Source organism: Phocoena sinus, chromosome 13 (genome assembly GCF_008692025.1).
Source record: "Phocoena sinus isolate mPhoSin1 chromosome 13, mPhoSin1.pri, whole genome shotgun sequence".
In the NCBI taxonomy this organism is placed as follows: Eukaryota; Metazoa; Chordata; class Mammalia; order Artiodactyla; family Phocoenidae; genus Phocoena; species Phocoena sinus.
The window spans coordinates 34,397,781-34,425,048 of record NC_045775.1 but is presented as its reverse complement, the minus strand read 5'-3'; the positions used below and the strand labels follow the sequence as shown (position 1 = coordinate 34,425,048).

The window sequence follows — 27,268 nt, the reverse complement described above, 5'->3', positions numbered from 1 at the left end:
CATCCTGGCTCCCTGGACGTGACATTCTCAGAAGCCTCGGTGTTTTGCAGCGGAACGTGGTTGAGGGAGTGTGTGTAGGGCAGTCAGGCCTGGCAGCCTGTCTCCAGCATTCTCGCAGATTCCCACTAAGCCCAGAAAGGAGCACCGGAATGCAACACAGGAAGTTCCTTCTTCTCAACCCCCGTCCCTGGGCTTGCAGGGTGGGGTGGAAATTGGCCTATGGGTGACCACACCCAGCTCCCTATCCACCCCAACCAGAGACTTTACATCCTCAACAGCTGCTGTCTGTGTTTGGCTTTCAACTCAGGCTGCTTTGACCCAGCTCCCAGAAACCAGTTTGCAGGGGACAACTGTGACACAGACGTTCCAGTCATAACTGACCTGCAACTTCTTCCTACTGTCCCCCTGCCATGCACATAGTGTGTCCTCATTTCATTGCTAAGACAGGATTTATCTCAGGCGGTGCATCCTTGATTTGCCTATGATTTTGTTCTGGAGTTTCTTAAAAGTTATTCCAAAAGCTCATCTCATCACTTAAAATGTGTGAGGAATTTTTTTTTTTTTTTTTTTTTTAGTGGGTTTCAGTGGAATAGAGAATAAGGTGATGGAGATGCCTTTATTTGTATTGATTGCTCAAGCTGCTCTGTGGGATAAGATTGGACAATGAATGGTGCTTTAGGAAGTAACTTGGCTCTTCCATATCGTAATCAATTCAACAAATCAAGAGATGATGTGGGCTATGAACTCTGTGTGGTGCTGCCTTTTTAAGAGCTCATAATCCCTGAAAATCATTCAAATCCTTCAGTATGGTAATAGCACTCCTGGAAATTTCTACAAAGGAAATAATTCAAAAGAAGAAGGAGGGAGGAAATCTTTATACGTATATAGATATTTATGGGAGAATCACTTGTAATAGTGAAAATTGGAAACATAGCAGAGGAATGGTTAAAAAAATTATGATATATCTGTGGAAAACCATGTAGCCACAAAAAATGATGATTAGGAAGACTATACAAGGAAAGTGTTTATTAAGTGATGCTAAAAAAGTGGAACACAAAAATTATATGAACATTAAAATTATGTAATTGTATTATAATAATGTAATTTCTATATCTGACTGAAGACTGAAAGGAAATTTGGGAGAAGGGAAAGTGGTTGTGTTAAATGGTGGAAAAAATGAGTGATGTTTTTCTTTTTAAATACCTTTAGTGTTGTTGTAGACTTATTTTAGTAATAAATAATTCTTTTTTTTTTTTTTTTTTTTTTTCGGTACGCGGGCCTCTCACTGTTGTGGCCTCTCCCGTTGCGGAGCACAGTCTCCGGACGCGCAGGCCCAGTGGCCATGGCTCACGGGCCCAGCCGCTCCGCGGCATGTGGGATCTTCCCGGACCGGGGCACGAACCCGCGTCCGCTGCATCGGCAGGCAGACTCTCAACCACTGTGCCACCTGGGAAGCCCATAAATAATTCTTTTAAAAAAAAGAATACTCAGGCTCCTTAACTTGTTGTGGTTGTTTTAACTTTGGGCAGTAAGTGAAAAAATATTCAAAAACTAAAGGAAGTCACATCAGCAACTATCAAATCTTGAGCTCAGAATGTGACTAATTGACAATAGTAGGAGTCAGATGAGAGAATCTAAAGGTAACAGATACAGGAAATAGGTCCAAGAGGCAGTGGGGGAAAGGATTTGCATAGTTGAATATTTACAAAAAGGAACAAACTCACATCCATTCATTAGTCTATATTGAGTCTGATGATACCTGTGAACAAAAAGAGAGAGCCAAAGAGGCATCCTATATTAGCCTTTCTCTAACATTAATGGTCCATTTTGGGTGCCTTCCCTGAAGGCAGCTGAGCAACTCACTTGGAGGAATGGTTCAAATCATTCCTGATTTTTAAATATTAACCCTTGGCCAACTTAATTAATCATAGCGTACCAGCACTTGAAAGCACTCAAACAAAACACCCTTTACCCACAGGAGATGCATCCACCCCAAGCTGCTCTTCCCTTATAATCTTGCCCCAAACTTGCATGGGCAGCTCAGGACAAATTCTGGTCCCAGGCTGCCAATGTCGTGTATTGATGGAGTGAAGCAGGCTGACAGTCTGCAACCTGAGAAGGTTTTTGGAGAAGAGCCTGTGTTAAGTGCCAGTGTTAATTACAGTTGATTTAAACCTTAGATTGTGGATGGACCATGAAAAAGGCAGATTGATGACTACTATGTGGTCAGATGAACCCAGATACTTAGATCTTTCAAGAGAAAACAAAAAGCCTTAAAATCATCTCCAGGGTACAGACACTGTGGTAGGTCCAGCGAAAATTATAAGTTTAGGGTTAGACACGACTCTGCCCACAACCCAAAAGAGTGTGTTAGGGGAGCAGGATGGAAATACAGACAGAATTCGGGTCAATAAACGTATCTCACAGAACAAAATATAAGTACCTCAAAGTAAAAAATTTGAATTAGGTAACCTGGGTTTAAGTCCCAGCTAGGCCCTCTGATCAACTGTGTGATGTTGGACAACTGTCTATGACTCAATTTCATTTCCTGTAAAATAGGAACGAATAACGTCTACCTCAAAGGCAGGTATGAAGATTAAATAAGATAATGCATTTGAGAATCTGTTGAATCCGCAATGTGGACTGCATAAGGCAGTGGTTCTCAAACTTGACTACACATTGGAATCACTCGGGGAGTTAAAAAAAATACTGATGCCTGGGTCTGAATTAATTGGTATCATGTGTAGCCTTGGCAGTGGGATATTTAGAATTGTAGAAGAGAAAGAAACAAACCTATAATTATAGTTGGAGATTTCAAAACCCTTCTCTCAATAATTGACGGAACAAGTAAGGTAGAAAAATCAGTGAGGATATAGAAGACTTGAGCAATGCTATCAACCGATTAGACTTAATCGACATTCCACTTAACAATGTCAGAGTATATATTCTTTTCAAGAGCACACAGAAAATTTTCCAAAATAGACCATATTCTAGCTATAAGATAAGCCTTAAGAAATTAAAAAATATCCAAATCAGAAGAGTGTGTAATTTGATCACAGTGGAATTAAGCTAGATGTTAGTAACAGAAAGATATCTGGGAAATAGCCAATTATTTGGGAACAAATTTGCATACTTTCAAATAACCTACAGGTCTAAGGAGAATTAGGGCAATTAGGAAATATCTGGAACTAAATGAAAACACAACATATCAAAATTTGTGAAATTCAGCCAAAATACATTTATAGGGAAATTTATACCACTAAACACAGTATGGAAGAAGAAAGGTCTCAAACCAACGGCTTTAGATACCACCTTAAGCAACTAGAAAAAACAGCAAATTAAACCTAAACTAAGCAGAAAAGTGTAAATTATAAAGATTAGAGAAGAAATTAGTGAAATAGAAAACAGAAAAACAATGGAGAAAAATCAATGAAATTAAAAGCTGGTTCTTTGAGAAGATCAATAAAATGGATAAACCTCTAGCCAGACTGATCAGGAAAAGAAGAGAGAGAAGACACAAATTACTAATATCAGGATTGAGAGAGGTGATATCCCTACAGATTCCATAGATATTATGGAATAAAAGTATTATAAGGGAATATCAAGAACTTTGTGCCAATAAATATGACCAAATTAGAGGAAATGGAAAGATTCTTTGATGCAATTTACCATTTAATTAAAAAAATAGATAACCTGTATAACTCTACATCTATTAAATAAATTGAATTAGTGGTTAAAATTCTTCCCACAAAGAAAATTTCAATCCAAGATGGTGAATTCTATCAAATATTTAAGGAAGAAATAATACCAATTCTACACATGAACACTTCAAGTAAATTGAAAAGGATGGACTATATCCCAACTCATTCCATGAGACCAGCATTACTCTGATACCAGAACTAGACAAAAATATTACAAGAAAAGAAAACTAGAGATCAATATCTCTCATGAGTATAGATGCAAAAATTCTTAAGCAAATTTTAGCAAATAGAATCTAACAATATTTATAAAAGATAACAAATAATGAGCAAGTTGGTTTACCTCAAGAATGCAAGGTTAGTTTGATATTTGAAAATCAATCAATGTAATTCACCATATTAACAGACTTAAAAGAAAAACCATATGAATATCTCAGTAGATGTAGAAAAATAATTTGACAGCATTCAAAATCCATTTCTGTTTTTTAAAAAAGCAACTCTCAGCAAAGTAGGGAACTTCTCAACTTGAGAAAAGGCATCTATGAAAAACTTAAAGCTAACATCATACTTAATGGGAAAGACTGTCTTTCCTCTAAGACCAAGGACAAAGCAAGGTTGCCCATTTTCACTATTTTTATTCAGCAATGTATTGCTTCTAGCCAGCACAATAAGGCAAGAAAAAAATATAAGAGGAAGTCAGACTGGACAAGAAGTAAAGCTGTCTTTATTCTCAGACAACATAATTATCCATATAGAAAATTCTATGGAATCTACCAAAAAGCTGCAAAACTAATAACTGAGTTTAGCGAGGCTGCAGGACACAAGATCAATATTAAAAATCAACTGTATTTCTAAATAATTTCAACAAACAACTGGAAACTGAACTTATATAAACATCAGCATTTACAAGTGCATAAGAATATCAACTACTTAAAATTAAACCTCACAAAAGGAGTCTAAGACGTGTATGCTGAAAAAACATTGCTGAGAGAGACCTACATATATGGAGAGATATACTGTGTTCACGGATTAGGAGATTCAAAATGGTTAAGATGTCAGTTCTCCCCAAATAGATCTATAAAATCAATGCAATCCCAATCAAAATCACACTACTAGACTTTTAAAACCCAGAAATTGATAAACACTGTAAAACTTAAGTTCATTCTAAAGTTCTTATCTTTCTTAGAAAAAGAATAGAGTTGGATTTCAAGGCTAACAATAAAGCAATAGTAATCAAGAAAATGTGACGTTAGTATAAAGATAGATCAATGGAACAGATGGAGAATTTAGAATATACCCACAAATATATGGCCAACTGGCTTTCTCACAAACGTGCAAGGGCAATTCAGTAGAGAAAGGCCAGTCATTTCAATAACTGGTGCTGGAACTATTGCATATCCACATGCAAAAAAGTAAACATCATTCCAAACCTTGCCTCATACATAAAAATTAACTCAAAATGGATTATAGACCTACATATAAAACTTAAAATTATATAACTTCTGGAAGAAAACATAGAAGAAAATCTTTGTGACCTTGGGTCAGTTATACCACAGAAAGTAGGATCCATCAAAAAATTAATATATGAGACTTTATCAAAATTAAGAACTTCTGCTCTTTGAAAAACATTGTTAAGAGAATAGAAAGATTGGGAAAAAGTATTTGTGAATCATATATCTGACAAAGGACTTGTATACAGAATATATAATGAACTCAAAACTCAACAATTAAGAAAACAAAACCCAATTTAAAAAATAAGCAAAAGATTTGAAAGACTCTCACCAAAGAAGATATAAGGATGGCAAATATACACATGAAAAGATTCTCAACATCAGCAGTCATTAGGGAAATGTAAATTAATACTACAATGGAGATATTATTATACATCTATCAGAAGAGCTAAAATAAAAAATACTGATAACACCTATTCCTGGAGAGGAGGTGAAGCAACTGGAACGCTTATACATTTCTGGTGAGCAAGCAAAATGGTAGAACCACTTTGGGAACCAGTCTGGCAGTTTCTTTTAAAGTTAAATGTACACTTACCATACCCACTTCTAGGTGTCTACCTAGAGAAATGAAAACTTATATGCTCATACTTGTTCATGAAGCTTTTTAGCAGTGTTATTCATAATTGCTTAAAACTGGAAACAACCCAAATGTCCTGCACTGGGGAACAGTTAGATAAACTGTGGTATATTCATACAATGGAATATTACTCAGCAATGAAAAGGGCAAACTATTAATACAGGCAACAACGTGGATGAGCCTCAGAAAAATTATGCTGAGCGAAAGATGTCAGACCAAAAAAAAAAAAAAGAGTATGGTTCCATTTATGTAAAATTCTAGAAAATGAAAACTAATCTATAGTGGCAGATAAGCTATTGCAGAATGGGGGCAGGGATTACCAAGGGGCACGAGGAAACTTTAGCGGTAATTAACTTGATCACGGTGATAGTTTCACAGCCATATAACATATATCAAAATTCATCCTACCATATACTTTATTGTTTTTATTATTATTTTGATGGCACCATGTGGGATCCTAGGTCCCCGCCCAGGGATTCAACCTGCGTCCCCTGCAGTGGAAGCACATGGAGTCTTAACCACTGGACCACCGGGGAAGTCCTTTTCCTACTATACACTTTAAATACGTGCAGCTTATTCTATGTCAATTATATCTCAAGAAAGCTGTGTAAAAAAATGTTATCTAGGCGACTCTAATGCACAGCTAAGTTTGAGGACCCTGAAACACATACAAGACTATCTTATGTCCTTCAGTTTTGGCTTAGAAGTGGCTGCCATTAACCCACAGAGAGTTTTCTATTGTCCAGATTCCAAACTTGTTACAAATCTAAAACCTATAGGATAGCTACAGAATGAGCATACAGTCCACCGCATAAATTCATTTTCATAGTTCCAAGGCCTTCATTTTAAGCTGCAGGGAAGTACTAGATAAAAATTCCTAATCCGAAATAGAGCAAGAAGCTTCAAGGCTTTAAGCTTCCAGGACTATAAATCAGCCACCGTGCAGAGACAATTTTGGAACTGGTAATTTGGTGAAATTGCTCTTCCCATCCCTCATAGACTCAGCTTCTGTACTACCCTTACTTTATTAGAGTTTGGTATTTGAACCCACTCCATTTTCTGCTTCTCTTTCCTTTGACCTAATCTGCAGTGCTTCTAAGAATAGGTACTTGAACGTATTGAAGAAGTTGCTAACTCTGTTAGGTTATGCAAGACTTCCTTAAATGAGTATATTTCCCCTTTCCTCTCAATGACTCAAACGGGACAAACTATAAAGGACCTGAAACTAGATGAATGAGACCAGTGTATGCATTATGCACAGTTTTGTTCAAAGGCAGGGCGATGACTTAGAGTGGCATAGTTTCATCTTCAACGTGCATATGAATCACTTGGGGATCCTGTCAAAATGCAGAATCTGAGTCAGTGAGGCTGGGGTGGACCCCAAGATTCTGCATTTCTAACCAGCCGCTCTTTGGTAATGCCAATGCTGCTAGTTGGGTTGCAAAGTGACCCTTCAAAGTCCTTTCATGCCTGGGACACTGTGAAACAATAATCACCCTAATAGGGAAGAAGAGGGCATTCAAGTCAAAGGGAGGAACATTGTATTAGCACTGCCTTTGATGACGCTCTCCAAGTTATGAACCCCCTGCATTACACAAATGCTTATACATCTGGTAAGGGTAAGGATTCATTGGTTGTGAGAATAGCTCAGAATGTTTAAAAAAATGTTGATGGAATTGCCTTACCTTTTACTGAAAAGGATTTGTAATAGATAGAATGGTTTTTGTAGGTTATAGTTAGTCACCCAAATTTAAGTCACTTTATCACTGTTGCATCCAACCATGTCCTGTGTGTGCCCCCCCTTTTCTTCTTTTTACAAAAGATACATAATATTGAAGTATGAAACTCTAACGTTTAATTTACTACGTAGCTGATGTTTTCAGTTCTTATGACAAATGGGCTGGTTTCTCTCTTAGATAGTGAGAGGATTATATTGCATGTCCTGAATTTTCTTCTTTTTGAGGCAAAGATAGCTTTGGTAACAGCAGCAGTTGCTTCAAATGATTTAGAGTTATAGTAAAATCGCTTGGAAAGAATTGCAGGACAGTATTGAGGCATGGTCATGAATCTTCCTGGGGAAGCTGGCTGCAGTCCTTGGGTGGGTCTTTCTCACTCATTACTTACTTTCCTTCCCCTCTGCTTTGTACATCACACTGCATGATTTTTTTCCAGAGCAGATTCTTGATTTTTGGAAAGGAACTTAGTAGTTTAGTTTTGCCTAAAGCTGACACATTCAAACAAACACATTTCAAATCTCTCCGAATTTGCAATTTAAACCAAGAGTCCTTGATATGCTTAAAACCAGGCCAGTCTATATTTTCATCAAAATTCTTATTATGGGTAATTTTCCATCTCAGTTTACTTTGCTATTTAAATTAGTTCGTCATGATTTTCAATGAAAATAACTGAGAAAAATGCATCCATAAAAGCTAAGAGTAAATCTATATTCGTAGCGCTGTATTCCTTGTCCAGGATTCCTTAATAAGTGATTACAAGAGCAATTTTCTGTCTTTCAAGTCAATCACCACTGGAATGAATGTGGTAACAAGAGTAGGTCTGTCAACAATATGTGACACTAGGGAGGGGAGCATAGGAGCTGGGCTGTCTGGACGATGGTTTTGGATGGGGTTTGGGGTTTTTGTTGTTGCCAGAAAACTCAAAGTTCAAAGAGAGAAAAAAAGCATATTGATTAGTTTTGGACTGGTCAAAGACTAGATTTATATCTGAATTTAACTAATGTTTTGCACATGGTCTCCTTTGTGTTTTGAAAGATGTTGTACCCCGGGTTATTTAAAGACCAGGGCCAGCTGAAAGTAATTCCTCTTCTTGTCTTCTCCAAATCATGACCATTTAATAGGCTGGTAGATATTAAATCTCTAGGAACAAAAGGGAGTGTGACTGGCCCATATGACCTGTGATCTCTAAAGTCCCCGTTGGCGCCTCAAGATCTTCGTGGCTTATTTTTCTCCCCAAACCCCCTATTCTAGAGGCCACGTTCGTGGGGATGTCTGGAGAACCAAGCTGACAACTTGCCCGTCTCCCAGTGCATCTTTCTTTTGTCCGGTTTATGAAAGATATTTGGATCTGCTGATGTCAACTTCAGCTCCATCAGTTAATTTTTGTTTAAAAATTAAGCTGCTAACATTATGAGGTGCATTGTCCTCACCACTTTGCACATATTATCTTAGTTAATCCCCATGATACCCATTTTATAGATGAGAAACCTGAGGCTCAGGCAGGTTCCATAACTTGCTGAAGTCCTCAAGGCCAGGATCCAAAACACAGACAACTTAAACCCCAGACATATGCTCTTAACCACAGTGTATCCTGCTTCCTTCATCTGTAGATTTTTACAGAACTTGGGAACTAAAGCAGTTTGGGAAAGGGACAAGAATATGGATTCTAATGAAGCTGCCTTAAAGCTTCATAGTCATCTACTCATTCAACAATAGTGTGCTCCTCAGATGGAGAGAACAAACGTATGGACAGCAAGGGGAGAAAGTGGCAGGGTGGGGTGGCTGTGGTGGGATGAAGTGGGAGATTGGGATTGACATGTATACACTGATATGTATAAAGTAGATAACTAATAAGAACCTGCTCTATATAAAATAAAATTCAAAAAAATATTAAAACAAAAAAACCCAATAGTGTTCTCCCGCTCAACTCTTCCAGAAGCATGCTTTCAGTTAAAGGTCATCGCATCACTCTATAGCAGACACTTTTTCCTGGCAGTGATCCTCACACTAATTCACAGGGTAAGTCTTCTGCAACCATGTTTCTATTTTAAAACCTGTCCCCCTAGTCAGAACGGAATAAGTCCTAAGCTGGGTCAAGAAGATTCTTTCTACTGGAAATCTGAAATTGGGAAGAAGACGTGGAAAGTTAGCTTCTGATATAGCCGGAACTGTGTCATGCAAACTTAGTGCAACATGCAAACTCAGGAACTGTAGGGAAGCCATTTTCTTCCACAGACGAGAACAGGGAGAGGGGAGCGGGGAAAGGAAGGAAGGTGAGGGGATGTTAGAGGACAGGAGAGGAGAGAGAGAGAGAATATGAAGAAGGTGAGGCAAACACACACAGTAGCTGAGACCAGATAGACACGGGACTTTTTGCCAACTTCCCAGTACATGGCTTCAGTTCTTCATGAAGTATCCCTATTTCCTTAAAAAAACTCTTTTTTTTGCTTTTTCCCATCTCGCAGGATGGTGGGTGAAAAGGCTGAGAAGCCAGATACTAAGGAGAAAAAACCTGAAGCCAAGAAGGCTGATGCTGGTGGCAAGGTTAAAAAGGTGAAGCACTTCTTTTCGGATCCGCCATCCGCGGTGGCACCAGCCGCCAATATGCAGATTTTCGTGAAGACCCTGACGGGGAAGACCGTCACTCTCGAGGTCGAACCCTCGGATACGATAGAAAACGTAAAGGCCAAGATCCAGGACGAGGAAGGAATTCCTCCTGCCCAGCAAAGACTGAGTTTTGCTGGCAAGCAACTGGAAGATGGACGTACTTTGTCTGAACACAACACTGAAAAGGAGTCCATCCTTCATCTTGTGTTGAGACTTCGTGGTGGCGCTAAGAAAAGGAAGAAGTCTTACACCACTCCCAAGAAGAACAAGCGTAAGAGAAAGAAGGTTAAGCTGGCTGTCCTGAAATACCATAAGGTGGAGGAGAATGGCAAAATCAGTCGCCTTCTTCGGGAGTGCCCTTCAGATGAACGTGGTGCTGGAGTTTTTATGGCCAGCCACCTTGACAGACATTATTGTGGTAAATGTTGTCTGACCTATTGTTTCAACAAACCAGAAGACAACTGATTGTATATTGGTTAATAAAAGACGTGAACTAATGAAAAAAAAAAAAAAAAACAGGTGAAGCAGGTTAAGAAGGGGAAGCCCCATTGCAGCTGAAACCCTGTCCTGGTCAGAGGAATGGGCAGATATTCCCGATCGGCTATATATTCCAGAAAGGCCTTGTACAAGAGGAAGTATTCAGCAGCTAAATCCAAGGTTGAAAAGAAAAAGAAGGTGAAGGTCCTTGCTACTGTCACAAAACCAGTTGGTGGTGACAAGAATGGCGGTACCCGGGTGGTTAAACGTCGCAAAATGCCTAGGTATTATCCTACTGAAGATGTGCCTCGAAAGCGGTTGAGTCACGGCAAAAAACCCTTCAGTAAGCATGTGAGAAAACTGCGTGCTAGCATCACTCGTGGGACCATTCTGCTTACCCTCACTGGGCGCCACAGAGGCAAGAGGGTCATTTTCCTGAAGCAGCTGAGCAGTGGCTTGCTACTTGTGACTGGGCCTCTGTCCCTCAATCGAGTTCCTCTGCGGAGAACACACCAGAAATCTGTCATTGCCACTTCCACCAAAATTGATATCAGTGGTGTGAAAATCCCAGAACATCTCACTGATGCTTACTTCAAGAAGAAGAAACTGCGTAAGCCCAGGAAGGTGAGATCTTCGACACAGAGAGAGAGAAATACGAGATTACAGAGCAGCGGAAGGTTGATCAGAAAGTGTGGACTCACAAATTCTGCGAAGAATCAAAGCTGTTCCTCAACTCCAGGGCTACCTCCGCTCTGTGTTCGCTCTTACAAACGGAATTTATCCTCACAAAGTAGTGTTCTAAACTTCTTACAAAGAACCTAATTAAATAATTCGGTCCATTAAAAAAACAAAAAACACTCTTTTTGCTTAAGCTGCTTCAAGTTGATTTCTGTCCCTTGTAATCAAAATCCTAATTAATGCTTATTCGAGCTCCTGCAAGACCCAGGAACTCTGACACTTTTGTACCTTCCCCAGAGCCCAACAGCAGACTCTGTGTTCAATCAATGCCTTGTTCTCCATTCTCTGCTTCAGTGTGCTTCAACCCTGCCCACTTATCTGGAGGCTTTATTCAATCATCTAACTGTATGGCCTGAATCCAGGCTCTCTTCCCTCTTGCTCACCTTATATTCTACCATGAGATTAATCTTCCAAAACTTTGTTTTCCCTCAAGCATTACTTTCCAGCTCTAACATCTTCGGTGGCTCACTAGCTCCTAATTGTGTCTCGTGGAACACCAAAGGAAATGGTCCATGATAAAAAGAGTTCTGTGGTCAAAGACTCTTAGGAAGTCCAATTTCCCCCTCTCTTGACCTTGCCACATAAATGAACAATATTAAAGGCTTTGAGAAGTTCTGTTTATAAACCATCCTCCGCCGCCCCTGGCCCTACACACACCAAAAACCAAAAACAACTCAGCTTGAATTTGACTTGACATTTCCTTTCTTGGTGTGACACCTCCAGGACAAGGGGAAACATCTACAGAATTAGGGTCGAACTTCTTTTTGGCCCTCTACCCATGTGCCCCATGTATGACTTATCTGGTCTGACTGACCATCTCTCCCAAAGCTGCAGCCACAGGAACCTCCTTCTTGCTTCCTGTGCTTCCTGGCCTCTGTGTCCCCTCCACACGGAATATTCCTTGCCTACCCTGCCTCCAAGCTCCACCTGTTCCATGGAGTCTTCTCAAACCACTCAATTCTACCTTGTGCTTATACTTTTCTCACCTCCTAAAGCCCTTGCGATTTGAACCACAGATTAGCATTTAGTCATTCACACATAATCTGTTTCTACCTAACTCTTTCACACCTATATGTTTGTCAACCCATGAAGAGTAAAAGTTTATGAAACACAGAAACCATATCTTTTCTTCTATAATATCCAGCTCAGGTCTAGCACAAAAAATATTTTTGAGAATGATGTATTGAATAAATTGGGCCAACACCATGACTTAGAATGACAAATATTTTCTCTCCGTCTGCTCAAGAATGGCCTGGCCAGTAGACCTAAGGTTGCTCAAGGCCTAATGCCGGGCTTTCCCTGAAGAACACAAGGACAGCTGAATGCTTGTGAGGAGTTACTTCTGTCAAGGCAGGGTTCTCTTGGGTACAGACCTTTGAAGGGATCCTTATCTGCTCGTAAGGGAAGAAGGTTACCTTGTTTACCTAACAAAGTTAGCTTGTTAGCTGAAAACAGGGGTGGTGCACACAACCCTGCCACAGTTAAAATCTCATGCTTGGAAAAAGCCTAAATATTCTGCCACATAAAATTGGTTGATAAATCTTTGATAGCATACCTATAGCACAAAATCATAAATAGCTTTAACAAATCATGTTGTAGAAGAGTATTTAATGACTTGGGAAAAAATTAGGATACACTGTTAAGTGAGAAAAAATGTCTAAAAGAGCATATATACTATGTTTATAATTTGATTAAAAAAAGAATATGCGTGAAAACAACATTGGAAAGGTAAACAAACATGTTAACATTGATTATATCTGGGTGGTGGGATCACAAGTGTTGTTTCTTTTTTTTTTCAATCCCTTCTTGTACTTTTCTGTATTTTCCTGGTTTTCTACATTGAACATATGTTACTTTTGTAATCAGAAAAAAAATAATCAGAAGCACAATTCTCTGTTTTCTCTCTTCTCCCAGCTCCTGCCTTCACACTGAATGCTTCAAGTTCAGAGGCCTACAGAATCCTCTCCATTTTGACTTTGTGCCTTAACCTCTTGTTGGTTGTGTTCAGCTTTCTTTTTTAATTAGGCTAACATAGGAATGTCTCAGAATCCACTGATAATCTGGGCACTGTCCAGTGTAGGCGTCTGAGCTATGTATAAGGAGCAGATCAAAAGATGTCTTTCCTTCCCCAGACATGTTCTGACTGCTCTCACTCTGTCTTTCCTCTCTTGTTCTCTTTTCTCCTAAGAAGAAAATGATGATGGATGTGGGTATTAAAATGACATCCTTTAAAGAGACGTGGAGGAAAGGCATAGGGTTACACAATATCTCCCCATGAATATGCATAGCTTTACCTGACTACTGCCTGAGAAAGATTCTAGCTCAGCTGGTCTGCTACTGTGCTGATCAGAGTAAGAACCAGGAAGAACTAAGACTTGGAAGGAGCCTGAGCATCCAGGCATTGTTACATTGGAAATACAGAAAAGGGAAGGTCCAGGGAGGCAGGGAGAGAGGAAGGGCATCAAGAGCCTGTGTGTGTGTGTGTGTGTGTGTGTGTGTGTGTGTGTGTGTGATGGAGGTACGCAGGGTGGGGGAGGATTGTGAGCTGAGTTTTGGAAGAGTGAAGAGGAACAAAAAAGGGGCAACTGAGCGGAAGAAAGAGAAGTTAGATTGAGTGTTGAGAATATACTTAAGCCCTTTGACCTTTTTCTCATGGGACTGGGTAAATATTTTAACTGATTTAAAAAATATATATAATACATATATATAATACATATATATAATACATGTATTATATATATACATATGTATTATATATAATACATTATATATATTTTATATATATATATATATACACACATATATATATATATATTTTTTTGTTTTTTTTCTTTTGGCTGTGTCACGTGGCTTATGGGATCTTAATTCCCTGACCAGGGGTCAAATCCGGGCCCACTGCAGTGCCACTGCCGAGTCTTAACCACTGGACCGCCGGGGAATTCCCTAAATTATATTTTTATACAGGAGTGCTGCTTCTTCTGCTGTGTTTCGTGCTTACTCTGAACCTCGTAGGGCGTCCCTATTCATGTCAAAGATGAATGCCTTCCTTACGAATGAATGTTTTCTATGGAGAAATGACGTAGGCTTACCTTATTTCAATGCCTTTTGCCGCTCTCTTGGCACTAGGTGAGCTCCATCAATGCACACACGTTCCTTATGATGAAAGGTGTAGCTGAGGATGCCCCTGTTTTGGAAGAAGGCAATTTGGTTCGAGTCTGTCCTGGGAATTGGGGTCTTGTCTTCATGTCTGGCCGAGGGGGATCTTCTGGAGCTTCTGCCCAGACCCCTCTGGGAGCTTTGTCTGCAGTTATGAGCTGTGAGCTGAAGCCTCAACTCTGTAAAGGCTCTGAGATTCTATTTCTCTTCAGGACAGGTAAAGCCTCCTGCCCCAGAGCCTACAGTGGCCTCAAGCCCCTGGTGCAGCCACAAGGCTGATACCCCAGGGTCTCTAACTAAAATGTCTGGAGGGCCTTAGGAGCCTCATTTAACTTGTTTATCCTTAGTGCAGAGGCTCCTCGCATAACACTGGTATCTTTCGAGAAGGAATACATTGGCAGTCAGCCTGGAAGCTGCAATCCCTATGGGAAAGGAAGGCATGGACTCCAGAAGGCCTCTGTTAGCAGTGGACATGTGGGGGCCAGGCAAGCAGAATTATTAACCATCTGCATCCAATGATTGCAGAATTCTGAGGAAATGGCTTGGGTACTGCCCCGAACATCTGGTACTGCACTATCCCCTACTGAGAAGGCACTTAGGGGAAGAGGTGAAGAGAGAGGAGTTTCTTTTTCAAAGTCCTCACTTGTAGGACCCTGTCCTTTTGCCTTTACTCTCTGTGGTGCCTCTGACAAACTGTACCGTTGTCCTTCGGTATCCACGGGGCACTGATTCCAGGGGCCCCTGCAAATACCAAAATCCGTGGATGCTCAAGTCCTTTATATAAAACGGCATAGTTCACTGGATACAGTCGACCCTCCGCGTCCTCGGATTCAACAAACCCCAGATCAAAACTTAATCTGCTGTCCATAGTTGGTTGAATCCCCTAATGCAAAGCCCGTGAAAAGGGAGCGCCGACTGTACATTTGTTGAAAAGAATCCGTGTATAAGTGGACCCAGGCAGTTCAAACTCCACGCTGTTCAAGGGTCAACTGTAACTGGCTCACTTAGGGCTGGGGGAACAGCTAAAAAGCAACTGACAATGACGGGAATCGGATAAGTCGGTGTCATTGGCCCAGGCTTTTATTTATTCTATATGTGGTAAATAAAGTCGCTTTATTACCTACCATGTGGGAGATTCTATCTATCTATCTATCTATCTATCTATCTATCTATCTAGTGACTATGAGCACACAGTTTGTTCATTCTGACTTGACCTGACTTTGCCCGTGAATCATGTGTTTATGGTCAGCTCCAACTGTTCTTTCTGGTTCCATTTTCCCTTTTGTTCTTGGCCCAGACATTTCTGATGGGCAAGGGAGTAAGTCCCTCTCTGCCTGGATTATTTTCATTCATTCCCCAAAAATACATATTGTTTCCCTACCATGTGTCAGGCACTGTCCTAGGCATTTGGGATACATTTGTGAACAACATAGAGAAAGAGCCCTGTGGGGGTGGGGTCAGGGGAAGATAGATAATAGGCAATAAACATAAATATATAAATTACATAGTATGTTAGGAGATAATAAATGCTATGGGGACAAAAACGAACAAGGTTGTCCAGGTTAAGGGTGATCAAGAGTGTCAGGGTGTAGGGAAAGGGCAAGTATCAGTATTAAACAGGGTGGTCAAATGGGTCTCATTGAAAAGGTGGGAATCTAAAGACTGAAGGAGTGAGAAGGTTGGCAAGTAGATTTCTGGGGCAAGAGCGTTCAGGTAGAGGGTAGAGCTAGAGCAGAGACCTCACTGTGGGAACATGCCTAGTGTGTTTGAATAACATCAAGGAGGCTGGACTCCCAGAATGAGTGAGGAAGGGAGTATCCAAAGAGGAAGACAGGGAATTCCCTGGCGGTGCAGTGATTAGGACTCTGTGCTTCCACTGCTGGGGGCCCGAGTTCGATCCCTGGTCAGGGAACTAAGATCCCGCAAGTCACGTGGTGTGGCCAAAATTTAAAAAAAAAGAAAAGAAAATAATCCAAAGAGGGAGCCAGGGAGGTGTGTGGTGGGAAGAGTGGGCAGATAATGGAGGAACTCTTTGGTCATTGTAAAGACTTCCATTTTTACACTGAGAGAAATGGGGAGTTATTAAAGAGTAACCCTAAAAGAAATGGGGGACAGGGGGCTTTAGAAGTTTTGATTAGAGAGTGATGTGGTCTAAAGTATATTTTAAAAGGATCACTCTTGGGGATTCCCTGGAGGTCCAGAGGTTAGGACTCCACACTTCCATTGCAGGGGGCATGGGTTTGATCCCTGGTCGGGGTACTAAGGTCCTACAAGCCCCAAGGTGCGGCCAAAAAAAAAAAAAAAAAAAAAGATCACTCTGGTTTCTGTGTTGAAGGCCAGAGTAGAAGCAGGGAGACTTTTGATAGGAGGACATAGCAGTAATCCAGGTGAGAGATGACGGTGGCTTCGACTAGGACAGCAACCATAAAGGGGGTGAGAAGTGGGTGAAGTCCAGATGCATTCTGTTGGTAGAGTTAATTCCTGTCAGATCTGATGTGCATGTGAGAGGAAGACAAGAGTCAAGGATAACTCAGTGTTTGGGCCTGAGCCACTGGAAGAATAGAGTTGCCATCAACTGTGATAGGAAAGACTGCAGGTAGATCAAGTTTGGGGAGCATCTCAAGAGTTTAGTTTTGGACATCTTGAGTTTGGAGATGCGGGGCAGACAGTCGGATATATGAGTCTAGAGTTCAGGGCAGAGGTCTGGACTAGGTATAAATGTGGGTCATGGGTGCATAGATTGTATTTAAAACCACATATCTAGATGAGATCATCAAAAGAGGTAGATAAGGAAGAGTAGAGGACTGAGGTCTGAGCCCTGCGCACGTCAACACTTAGAGGTCAGGGAAAAGAGGCAGAGCCAGGAAAAGAGACCAAGAAGGTGGGAGCAGTGAGAGAGGAGGAAAACCAAGAGAGTGAGGTGTTCTGGAAGTCCAGGGAAGAATGTGCATCAAGGAGGAGGATGTGGTTGATTATATCAGATGTTACTAATCAATAAGACAAGAACTGAGAAGTGACCACTGGATTTATTAAGCCATGGTAACTTGGACCAGAATAATTTCTGTGGAGCACTGAGGGATATAGGCCTGATTTGGGGTTGGTTTAAGAGAGGACTGGAGGAGAGAAACCGGACATAGCCAGTACAGATGACTCTTCTGAGGGATTTGCTCTAAAGGGGAGCAAACAAATGGGAGAGAGGCTGCCAAGGGAAGTACAGTCATTAAAAGGCTTTTTTTTTTTTTTAAGATGTGGGAAATAATAGCATGTTTGTGTGCTGATGGAAAGAATCCAGCAGAGAGTAATAATTTGGTGTAGGAAGAATTGCTGAGTAATATCCGTGAGTAGGTGAGAGGGACTGGGTTGCCTGCGCAAGTGGAGGAATTTGCTTTTGATGGATGGGTCACCTCTGACAGTAGGTGGAAAGGCAAAGTGTGAAGATGCAACTGCTGGACAGGGGATGAATGTGATGGTGGGACTCTGCAGATTTCTCCTCGTGTTGCTTCTATTTTCCCAGTGAAAAAAGAATCCAATTAGATTCTTTTAGAATTCAGCTGAGAGTGAGAATGGGAAGGGAATATTAAGGGTTTGAGAAGAGAAAAGAAGGAACAAAACTGTCACCCAGGAGCATAGGTGAGTGAACGGATCAGGGAAACACAAGTGTGACTGTTGGGCAGCATTAAGGGCCCACTTAAGTTTCATCAGCATGAACTTCAAATGAGGTCCAGCAGTGGGGCTGTGTGTATTTCTCTGGCTAGGTATGGCTATGAAATTTACACTGGGTCAGGAGGGGATTAAGAACATCAAAGGGGTGGGCAACAGTGAAGGGTATAGTGGGATCAACATATTGGAGGCTCTGGTGGGGTCAGAGGATGGCTGGGATCAAGCAAGGAGGTGAGCTGGAAAGATAGGAGGAGGCACGAAATTGAGATCATGGAGGGACTGCAGTTGTGTGTAATCACAACTATGGGTTGAGGGGAGGGAAAATCACTGGGGGAGAGAAATTCAAGAGACTGAGAGGCTGGGGTATTGGAAGGGTCATCTACTCTATACTGAATCGCCAAGAGTTAAGACAGTGTTGGTGAGAGTGACAGTGAACCAAGACCTAGAATATTTGCAAAATAATGCCTGGGGGTCAGGAGAAGACAGCAGTGATTGGTATAATTTGATAACACGAAATTCAACGTGGTGTGCAAGGGAATACTTCTAAAGGTGACGATGACCAGTCAGGAGGACACCTATCTCACCTCCAGGTCTAGGGACGGGGGCTGTGAGAGAACAAAATCAGGCCCTGCTGGAGAAGGCTGTGAGGGCAGCAGTGAACTCAGGGGAGAGCTGGGTGTCCCATAGGGACAGAAGTGAAGAGGATGCTCAGACAACAGGTTGAGGATAAAGGAGAGTTTGCTAATCACGGATTATGAACTCCAGAGGTCACGGAGGAAGAGTTTCAGGACTTGGGGAGGGTGGGAGAGGCCACAGAATAGGGGAAAGACAGGGCCTCTGGGAGCCAGGGAGATTTGAGGACTGACATGAACAGGAACGAGGACACAATGCACAGATGATGGCGGCAAGACTGAGTGCTGGGATTTCAGGGGCTCCTGGTGATGCAGCAGGGGAGAGGAGGCTCTCTGAATAGAGTGTGTCCCTGCCCCAGCCTGCCGACTCCCCGAAGGGGCCTCTCCTACCCCTTTGCTGCTAATTTGTTCTTTTCCAAACGCTTCACCTAGCAGTTGTGACAATTCTGATGGCCATGTTATCCCCTCACTGGTTTTGAAAGAAGTTGAATAGATTTTCCTGTCTCTGATAACTGTATTTCCTGTTTCTCTAAAAGCCCTAAAAGTACCTCATCACATTCACGCCCTCCACACCCCAGAGTTCACATCTGGGGCTCTGTTGACACACTTGTCCCATGGACTACTGCCAAAAAGGTCTGAGTTCAAATATTCACAGGGCTGAAACTCTCCCAGATGAGCATTTGGGGAAGGCTGAGGTTGCCCCGAGGACTGTCATACAGTCCGTCAAAGCCCATCTCGTCCCTTCTTACGTCTCCATACAAAACCTTTTCACCTCTCTGCGTGCACGATAAACTGCTTTGGCAGAAAAGCTTCCAAGTTCGGGGGAGATGGTTTTCCCTCATGTGGTCCACGTTTCAGAGAACACAGCTGCTCACCATCTTGGTGAATGAGGTCGTGCTTCAGTTCCTGGCTGCTCAAACCCCTCGTCTTCATTCAGCTCCTCCTCTGGGCTCAGCTCTGTCCTGGTTGAAAGCTCAGCCCCGTTCCTTTGGGCTCGCTCATAGCCTGAGTCGGCAGCCCTCTAATCACCTCCAGGGTTTGCTTCTGGACATTCCCCAAGGCACTTCCAGAAGCAGGTTTGGGAAAGGCTGCCCAGGATGCTAATAAAAGAGTGGTGTTTGCTAAGTTAAATGAAAGGATGAGCTCCTGGGAAACAGGTGATGTTCTGACATCCATGTCAGCTGTTTGAACACCAATTTCTCATCTTGTGGTCTTCTGGGAACTCAGAAGTCTGCTCTGTTCTGGTATGGTCTGACGCTTTGTTTGGGGGAACCCCACTTTCTCTCCTACCCTCACTTTAACTTACCTCAACTATTCTACCTTAACCAGCTCTCCAGAAAAGATAGCCAAAGTGGAATGTGACTAGTTAGACTCAACAGTTACCTCTTTAGTGAATAATTGCATTTTAGTGAGGAAGATGGGGGTCAGCAAATTCAAATGTCAATTGGCCAAGCAGGAGGGTGGAATGGCTGGGACTGGGGTGGACCACAGAGTACATGTCAGTGTGGCCAGCTCTTAAAGACTGGGGGGCGGGGGGAGAAGCTAAAAAAATCCAGATATTTCTGCACAATCTTCCAATTTTAAACGTTTGGTAATTAACTCAACTTTTAAAAAATGCTAGGAAAGCCAGACAACATGTATCTTTGGGTCGCCTTGGCCCATGGCCCAAGGTGAGATAGCAGTGACCTGTGTAAATTTAAACACACATCTGGTTCTGTGTTAAGCACAATGGTTCTTTTATGGTTGATTTTTAGTAAGGAGGCCACTTGGGGCTCCCTGTGGTCCTGAAATCACACAGGAAGGGCTGACCTTGGTGACTGCATCCAGTCCATTCAGAGTCCTCCTCTTACGGAGGGCTTGTTTCTCTATACACTGGGGTCTTAGGGTAGGTTGCCTGGCCCCCTCAGGAATGCCATCAAGTTCAATGAGGCTGCAATCACTCGGGTCTACTAGAGGCAGGCAGGTGTTACAGCAATGTCTTCCTCACTGTTAAAGACAGCTGAAGGCTGAAGTGGAGTCATGCCAATCTCTGGTCAGAGAGACCATCAGAGCTGATTACCCTACAGCAGAGGTTCCACAGGTAACCACTGGAGTCAGATCCCTGAGTTCGAAACTCTTCTCTACTAGTTAATTAGCCTCTCTGACCTCAGTTTTCTCATCTGTGAAATGGGGAATTAATAGTACATTCTAAGCAGGGTGAGCTGACCAAGTGCTTCCTTAGCACAGCAACTCGAGAGTAAGCGCCCACATTGGAAGACGAGTGTGACTTCATTTTTTAAACCAGGGCTTTATTTAGCATTTAGTTAAAGCTTATTTTTACAGACACATTTGAAAACTGGTGGTTCAGATCTGTTTCACTCATTATCTCCAAACCTGCCTTGCTCTTTGCCACCCTCTCCTGGAGTCATCAGATGTCCGAGTTTCCTGGGAATAATTTTTGTGTCTGAATCCCTTAGCCCAGGTGGTGGAACTTCATTAACCTTTTTTCCAGAGCAGTCTTATTGTGTCCAACAGGCTCCTTCTCAGGGAGCTGCACCCCATAAAGTCCCAGGCTCAGGAGACTGGCTCAGAAAGCCGCACCAAGCTCCTGGGAACCAGCCTGCTGGGACAGCAACTCTCTTTTCCAGCGGAGAGATATCCCCTCTTTACATGTGTGTACTCCCAGCTTCTTTTTCCCCCTCTTTTAGATTTACTCTGCCTGCAGCCTGTTCCCCACCGTCGTCCGTCCCCACCTCCACCAAAACGAAAAGCACCATCAAAAATTTAGAATCAAATTTTACATTTAAAAATGTGATTTCGTTCGTTGCCTTCTAACCTAAGGCAGCATCCCCCCATCCATCTTGAAAGAGAAGTCAGCATTTCAGGAAGACTGGCCACAGCCTTTAAAAAATACCAGGGGAGGGAGGAAACGGTCTGCGATTGGGAGTTCGGGAGGTGTATCCAGAGTGGAGAGAAAACCCTCAGGTTAGGCACTCAGGGGGTCTCGGGCGAGGAAAAGGAAGCCAGGCCTCTGCTACGGATGGAGTCCGCCCCTCCCAACTCGGAGAGCCGCCTGCAGCGCAGCGATGGCCGGAAGTGCTGGGCTCAGAGGAGGGTGGGTGGGGACGGGCTGCCCGGGAGCTGTGTCTCCCCGCTCGCCGGACTGGGATATTTATAGCACCTGTGTTTCTGGACCTGTCTCCACCTGGATTTATGCGGTCTGTGGCTGTAGCGTGTGGAGGGGGCGGGGGACGAGGGGAGCACGTCTTGCTGCAAGGGCTGATTCTCGGCCTTGGCGCTCTGGCTGGAATGGAAGTTTCAAAATCAAAACAAGGAGCCATCTGGGGGAACACCGCGGCAGAGCGGCTCCTCGGGGCTGCGTCTGCAAAGCAGTCGGCGGTTAGGCCCGGTGAAACCCGGGGCTTTCCAACTCCGCTCAGTGTCACATTTACCGCAGTCGTGGGCGGGGGTGGGCGGCAGGGGAAGTGGATCCCACCCACCCAGTCGCCTAGGGGCTCTGGCTTTCCCTTTCTCGCTGCTCTAGCGCAGGGTTAAAGCTGAAAGAATGTTCCCTTCTCCCGGGGGCTGGGGGTGGAGGATCTGCACTTTGAAAGAGGAGCCCAGAGAGCACATGGTGGCCCAGCGTCTGTTGAGACCGGCATGTGGAGTCCACGTCTGCGGACCTACCATCCCAGTCCGCACCCTCAACTTCCACCAATCGCTACGTGCCTGGTTGATGTCAGACGGCGATGACATCATTTAAAAAACGAAATAACTGTCCCTTAGGTTTTTCAAGAACCTAGCGGGCAGAGAATCCCGAGGGAGAGCCTACCGCCGGTCCTTGAGGCGGCCGTCTTCAGTGCCTACCTGTAAAGCCGCCCCGACTGCTCCACCAAGAATTAGTATGGAGAAGAGGCCCTGGGCAGGGTGGGCGGAAGATCCAGGAGAGCCGAGGACGGCAGCGATACCTAGAGAAACGAAAACATCGTTGACATTGCTCCAGCACGTTCCCTCTCTCATTTAACCTCAGGGCGGCACAAATGAGGTAGCACTATTGTCAGGGTGCCCATTTCACAGGTGGAGAAACTGACGCTTAGAGAGGCTAAGGGACGTGCCCCAAGGTGGCGTAGCAAAGGCCACCTTCAGTTTCAAACTGAGATTCGGGGGACCCGCGGGTTAGGGTGCGCGGCGAGTACGGAGGAGGCAGGCGGGCGTGGGGCGGGAGCGATTACGCCGGCTGCGGCCGCGCGGGGAGGAGCCGGGGTCCCGGCAGCGCCGCGCCGGCCCAGGGCCGCTCCAGGGCCGGTTTGGTCGCCCGGGACGAGGCGCGGCCAGCCGTGAATCTGGAGCGGGACGGCGAGGCCGGGGCAGTTGCCAGACGCGGCTGGTGACGGGCCCGCGCCGCCGGCCCCCACCTCCGGGCCGCGCTGCGGTCGGGCAGCGAGCAGGCCACATACCGCGCGGCGCAGAGGAAATGGCTGGAATTCCTCTCGCGGCGCCTCCCTCGGGCCTCGGGGAGGGCGCGGCGCTGGCGAGGGCTGCCCCGGCTCCCAGCTCCGGGCATGGAAGGGGACCCCTTCCCTGGGAGGGCCGCCACCACTCACTGCGAAAGGGCACAAGGTCGGCCCCCGCAGAGACTCCCCGGCCCTGCCCAGTCTCCTGCCCCCTTAACCTGTCTCGGGCTCAGATTGTCTGGGCCGGGCATATGGGGAGCGGTCCTGCACCCCTACTCAATCCCCTGCTGATCAGACCTCAGGCCCCAGCAACCGGGATGGTGCACAAAGCGCACAGCACGCGAGGGGCCTAGCTGAGCGCGACGCTGAAGCTCCAGGCAGTGAGGACTCTGCAAGTCCCAGACTACGCTTTTGGAAAGCCCTGGCCACTGATATCTGCGCATGTTCTAGGCTATTTAAATGTTTGTTAAATGAATGCATGAGAATTGGGTAGGCACGGTACAAACGGAAGCAGAGACCAAAGGAAAAGCAGGCCAAATGTAGATCCTGCTAGAAAGCGTTCATCTTTGCTTCCTGCTTAGGCAAAGAACCTGCTACCTAGGTCTGTCCTGCTCTCTCTCACCTGCCAACCCAAGGCAAGCACAGCCCAGAGGGCCTGGCACCAAGACGACTTTGACCTTCACACCTTGAGCCTAATCTTAATCTCAAGGCCCATGCTCAACTCTGTTACCCCGGCTTTAGGCTCTGGTGCCTTTTTGCATATCCCACCCTTCCCTGGCTCCACCTCCAATACTTCCCTGGCTGGCCCTCTTCCTTTCTCCACAGAGGGCTCAGGAGGGTCTGATTCCACATGAAGTGGGCTCTCCTCCCATTCCAGATGGGACTGGGGCGCAGAAGGTGGGGCCCCGGGCCAAGGCTGGGGGCGGGGATGGCGTGGCTGTGTCTGCCATCCCGATGGTTTCAAGCCTGGGAGCAGGGCAGGGACAGGGTTTCCCAAATTAATCCACATCTGAGTCCAGGTTATCAGCTTAAATTTCTACCCTCTCTAGGGGCTTCTGAGCAGCAGACCAACCCTGGGGAGGGACTTCTCCTGCAAGGCCTCAGGAAGCATTAGGAGGCCAGAGGCAGGCCTGTCCTAATGCACTTGTCTCTCCTCGGCCAGGTCAAGGCCGGGGCGGGGTGGGGGGGGATGGGGAGGGGCAGGGAGTGAGGTGTCATTGTCAAGACCGCCCCTGGACGCTGGCCCACAAGGAGCAGGCCCAGGAGGCCTTGGCGGACCTTCCATACAGATGCAGGCAGACAAAAACACAGACGGCTCACAGTGACAGTCTTGCTTCTGGGAATTTTGGAAATGAAAACTCATACATTTTTCACAGAAAAAGGAACAGATTTTGGCATCTTCGCTCCAGAAACAGGAACTGACCAAGACAGTGGCCTCTGATAATCACTTCCTCATCTCAGGGCTCAGAAGCTGGTGGGGAATCCCTCAGCTCTTCTGTTTTCTCCCCAGTGTTCTGTGGGTAGGAGCCCGAGGGTTTTAGGGGAGAGAAAGGAAGGGAAAGGAGAAAGGCATAGCAGAGAGGAGGGAGGCAAGGAGGGGAGATATTTTTAAAGTGTGTCCTTGAGGATTGAGGAGGCCGGGAGCCAGATGGGGATGGGGTCGGGGCCAGAGGGCACCTAACGGGAGCTCAGTGTAGCTGTTATTTCCATCTCCTCCTGGAAAGAGCGCCCGTATTCTGTGTCCCTCAGAGTTCACGGTTCTGTGGACCTGTGCCTCATAGTAAAGTACGGCAAACACACTTAGCCATATTACCTCCTATGCATTTATTGAACACCTACTGCATGTCCACAGGTTGCTAGGTACTGAGTGGATAAGAGACAGATTTCTCCCTTGCAGAGCTTAGAGTTGAGTAGAAGGAATTGGCATTCCAAAAATAAAGCATGAAGGTAATGGAGCTGAAAATAATTGCCAAGAGAGGAGAAAGAGGTCAGATCAGGTTGGGGTGGAATATGAAAGGCCTTAGGAAGAGGTCACATTTGAAGTGGGCCTTGAGAGGTAGATGGGCATTTGCCAGGTGGAGATGGGGAAGGAGGCCCTTCCAGGGCAGAGGAAGTGCATCAGCATAGGTGCGGGGGAGGGAAAGTGTGAGCACATCCAGGACACTAAGAATGTAGGGCAAAAGCGGGTGCAAAGGAATAATGGGAGAAACAGCTGGAGCAGGAACTGGTCCACTTTGCAGACGGTCCTGAGTGCCAGGCTGAGGTATGTGGGATTCCTCAGAGGGCCATGAGGCGGCCTTGACTGGCAATGGCCTGACAAATGCAGCACCACGTGCTGCTGGCAGCTCAGAGAAAGGAGTGAGGCAATGGGGAGGACGGCGGAGAGATGGGGAAGCAGCCAGACCCATCTGTGATAACTCAGCCAGACCATTAAAGTGTTTTATAGTCCAGGCCCCTGCTATGTGCAGCTGACCTGAAATTGGTCCCACTGAGTAGATCTTTGTTGGTTCAAGGTTTTTGCTGCAAAACTCTGAGCCTCAGTTCTCCTATGGGAGCAAAGTGAAGGTGGTACCTATGTTCTTGTGTGGAATGACCAGAGTGGTAGTCCCTGTGGGCAATCAGAGACCTTCCTCTCCTAAACAGGCTGATGGGGGAGTGGGGTACCTGCGCCGGCATGGAGAGCGTGAGTGGGAGAAATCACAGATGTGGGCTCTGAAAAGAGTGAGACCTTGGGGTAGCCCAGATAGGGGAGCGAGAGAGCCAGTCTCCTGAGGCAGCCAGGGTGGGAAGGGGTTGGGGAGGAAGTTCCAGGATCCAGAAGGTCTCTGAATAGACCCAGCGGGACCCTCTTCCTGCTCTGTGCCTCTATCCCTAACAGAGCACTTCTCACGTGGGGCAGGAAGGAACTTTCTCAGCAATAGGCAGAGAAGGTTTGTGGGTTGTAATTATTATTATTATTAAAAAATTTAAAAACAAAATTTATTTTGAAATAATTTCAAACTTAAAGAAAAGTTGCAAGAACAGTATAAACAACTCACTTAGCTCCTTAAATCAGATTCTACAATCATTAACATTTACCCTTTCCTTCCTTCCCGGCCATTATCGTTATTTCTTTTCTGTTCAATCTGAGAGCAAGTTGCAGACATGATGCCATTCCACCCCTAAATATTTCACTGAGTATATTTCTTCAAAAGCAAGTACACTGTTCTATAACCTGTGTGCAACCCATTCAGATTTCCAGATCCCATTCAAATTTTGCCCACTGTCCAATGTCTCCTTTTCCTTTCTAGGCCAGGATCCAAATCCAGATCGTGCATATAATAAATTTTTGAAAAATAAACTTTATTTCTCTTCCTGGATTGTAAGCTCCTAGAGAGCAGAGGTGGTGTTTCCCACAGGTCTTAGTACTTACTAGGCACTAAATAAAAGCCGAAGGTAAAGGATCGGGATCAGATGCCACATTATAAGGAGGGGAAGCCCCATGGGTGACAGCAATGGCTGAGTTTACTGTTTTGTCACACATCCCCCTCCGGATCTTCTATGACTTCTATGAGTGTGACTGAAATCCCACTTCCTGTGGGGTCTTTACTGGGGGGCCACCTTCTCTGTACTTCTTTCCCTGGCTCCCCCCCATCTCCCACTTCTCCCATGGGGCATGTTAGCATTTCATGAATACACATTTAAGGAGGATTTCAATTTGTCAGGTTTTGTGCCAGGCATGAGAATGCAGTGGTGAAAAATGCTAATGATGGAAACAGCTAAACGAATCCCCAGCCCCTACAAGGGCCTGAGGATCTCTCCCATGGCCTCATAGGGTCTGAGATGGCTACTTGGCTGGAACAGGCAGAATTGTCCTTGCTAGTTATGATTTTGTGGCGCCACCTGCTGGCCATATGTAAACACATGGACACAGTTACGTGTAAAAGTGTATGCACAAAGAAATTGACTATTAAAACAGAGAGGGAGACACACAAAAGTATGTACACACTGTGAAACATACGCACGTTCGCAAACAGGCACACATACATGGAAACACAGACATA

The 27,268-nt window shown here is 44.5% G+C and overlaps 2 protein-coding genes and 1 long non-coding RNA gene across 3 annotated transcripts in view; 2 read left to right on the top strand and 1 right to left on the bottom strand.

Moving 5' to 3' along the window:
• The window catches only part of LOC116763907, a 35,190-nt gene extending 12,098 nt beyond the window's left edge, over positions 1–23,092 (bottom strand). The window contains exons 1-3 of the long non-coding RNA XR_004352672.1: positions 22,639–23,092; positions 21,953–22,075; positions 14,434–14,528 (exon numbers count right to left, since the gene is read on the bottom strand). This is a non-coding gene — a long non-coding RNA (uncharacterized LOC116763907). The remainder of the gene's footprint in view (positions 1–14,433; positions 14,529–21,952; positions 22,076–22,638) is intronic.
• Positions 9,972–11,447, top strand: LOC116764312 (60S ribosomal protein L6-like). The gene is given in 4 exon segments (XM_032652833.1): positions 9,972–10,075; positions 10,649–11,222; positions 11,225–11,293; positions 11,296–11,447. Coding segments are annotated over 3 exon segments (696 nt in total). The 5' UTR covers positions 9,972–10,075; positions 10,649–10,708; the 3' UTR covers positions 11,409–11,447.
• Positions 10,102–10,609, top strand: LOC116763905 (ubiquitin-40S ribosomal protein S27a-like). Its single transcript, XM_032652019.1, has one exon. The coding sequence runs from the start codon at positions 10,127–10,129 to the stop codon at positions 10,592–10,594; it is 468 nt and encodes a 155-aa protein (XP_032507910.1). The 5' UTR covers positions 10,102–10,126; the 3' UTR covers positions 10,595–10,609.
• Positions 23,093–27,268: the final 4,176 nt, after the last annotated feature.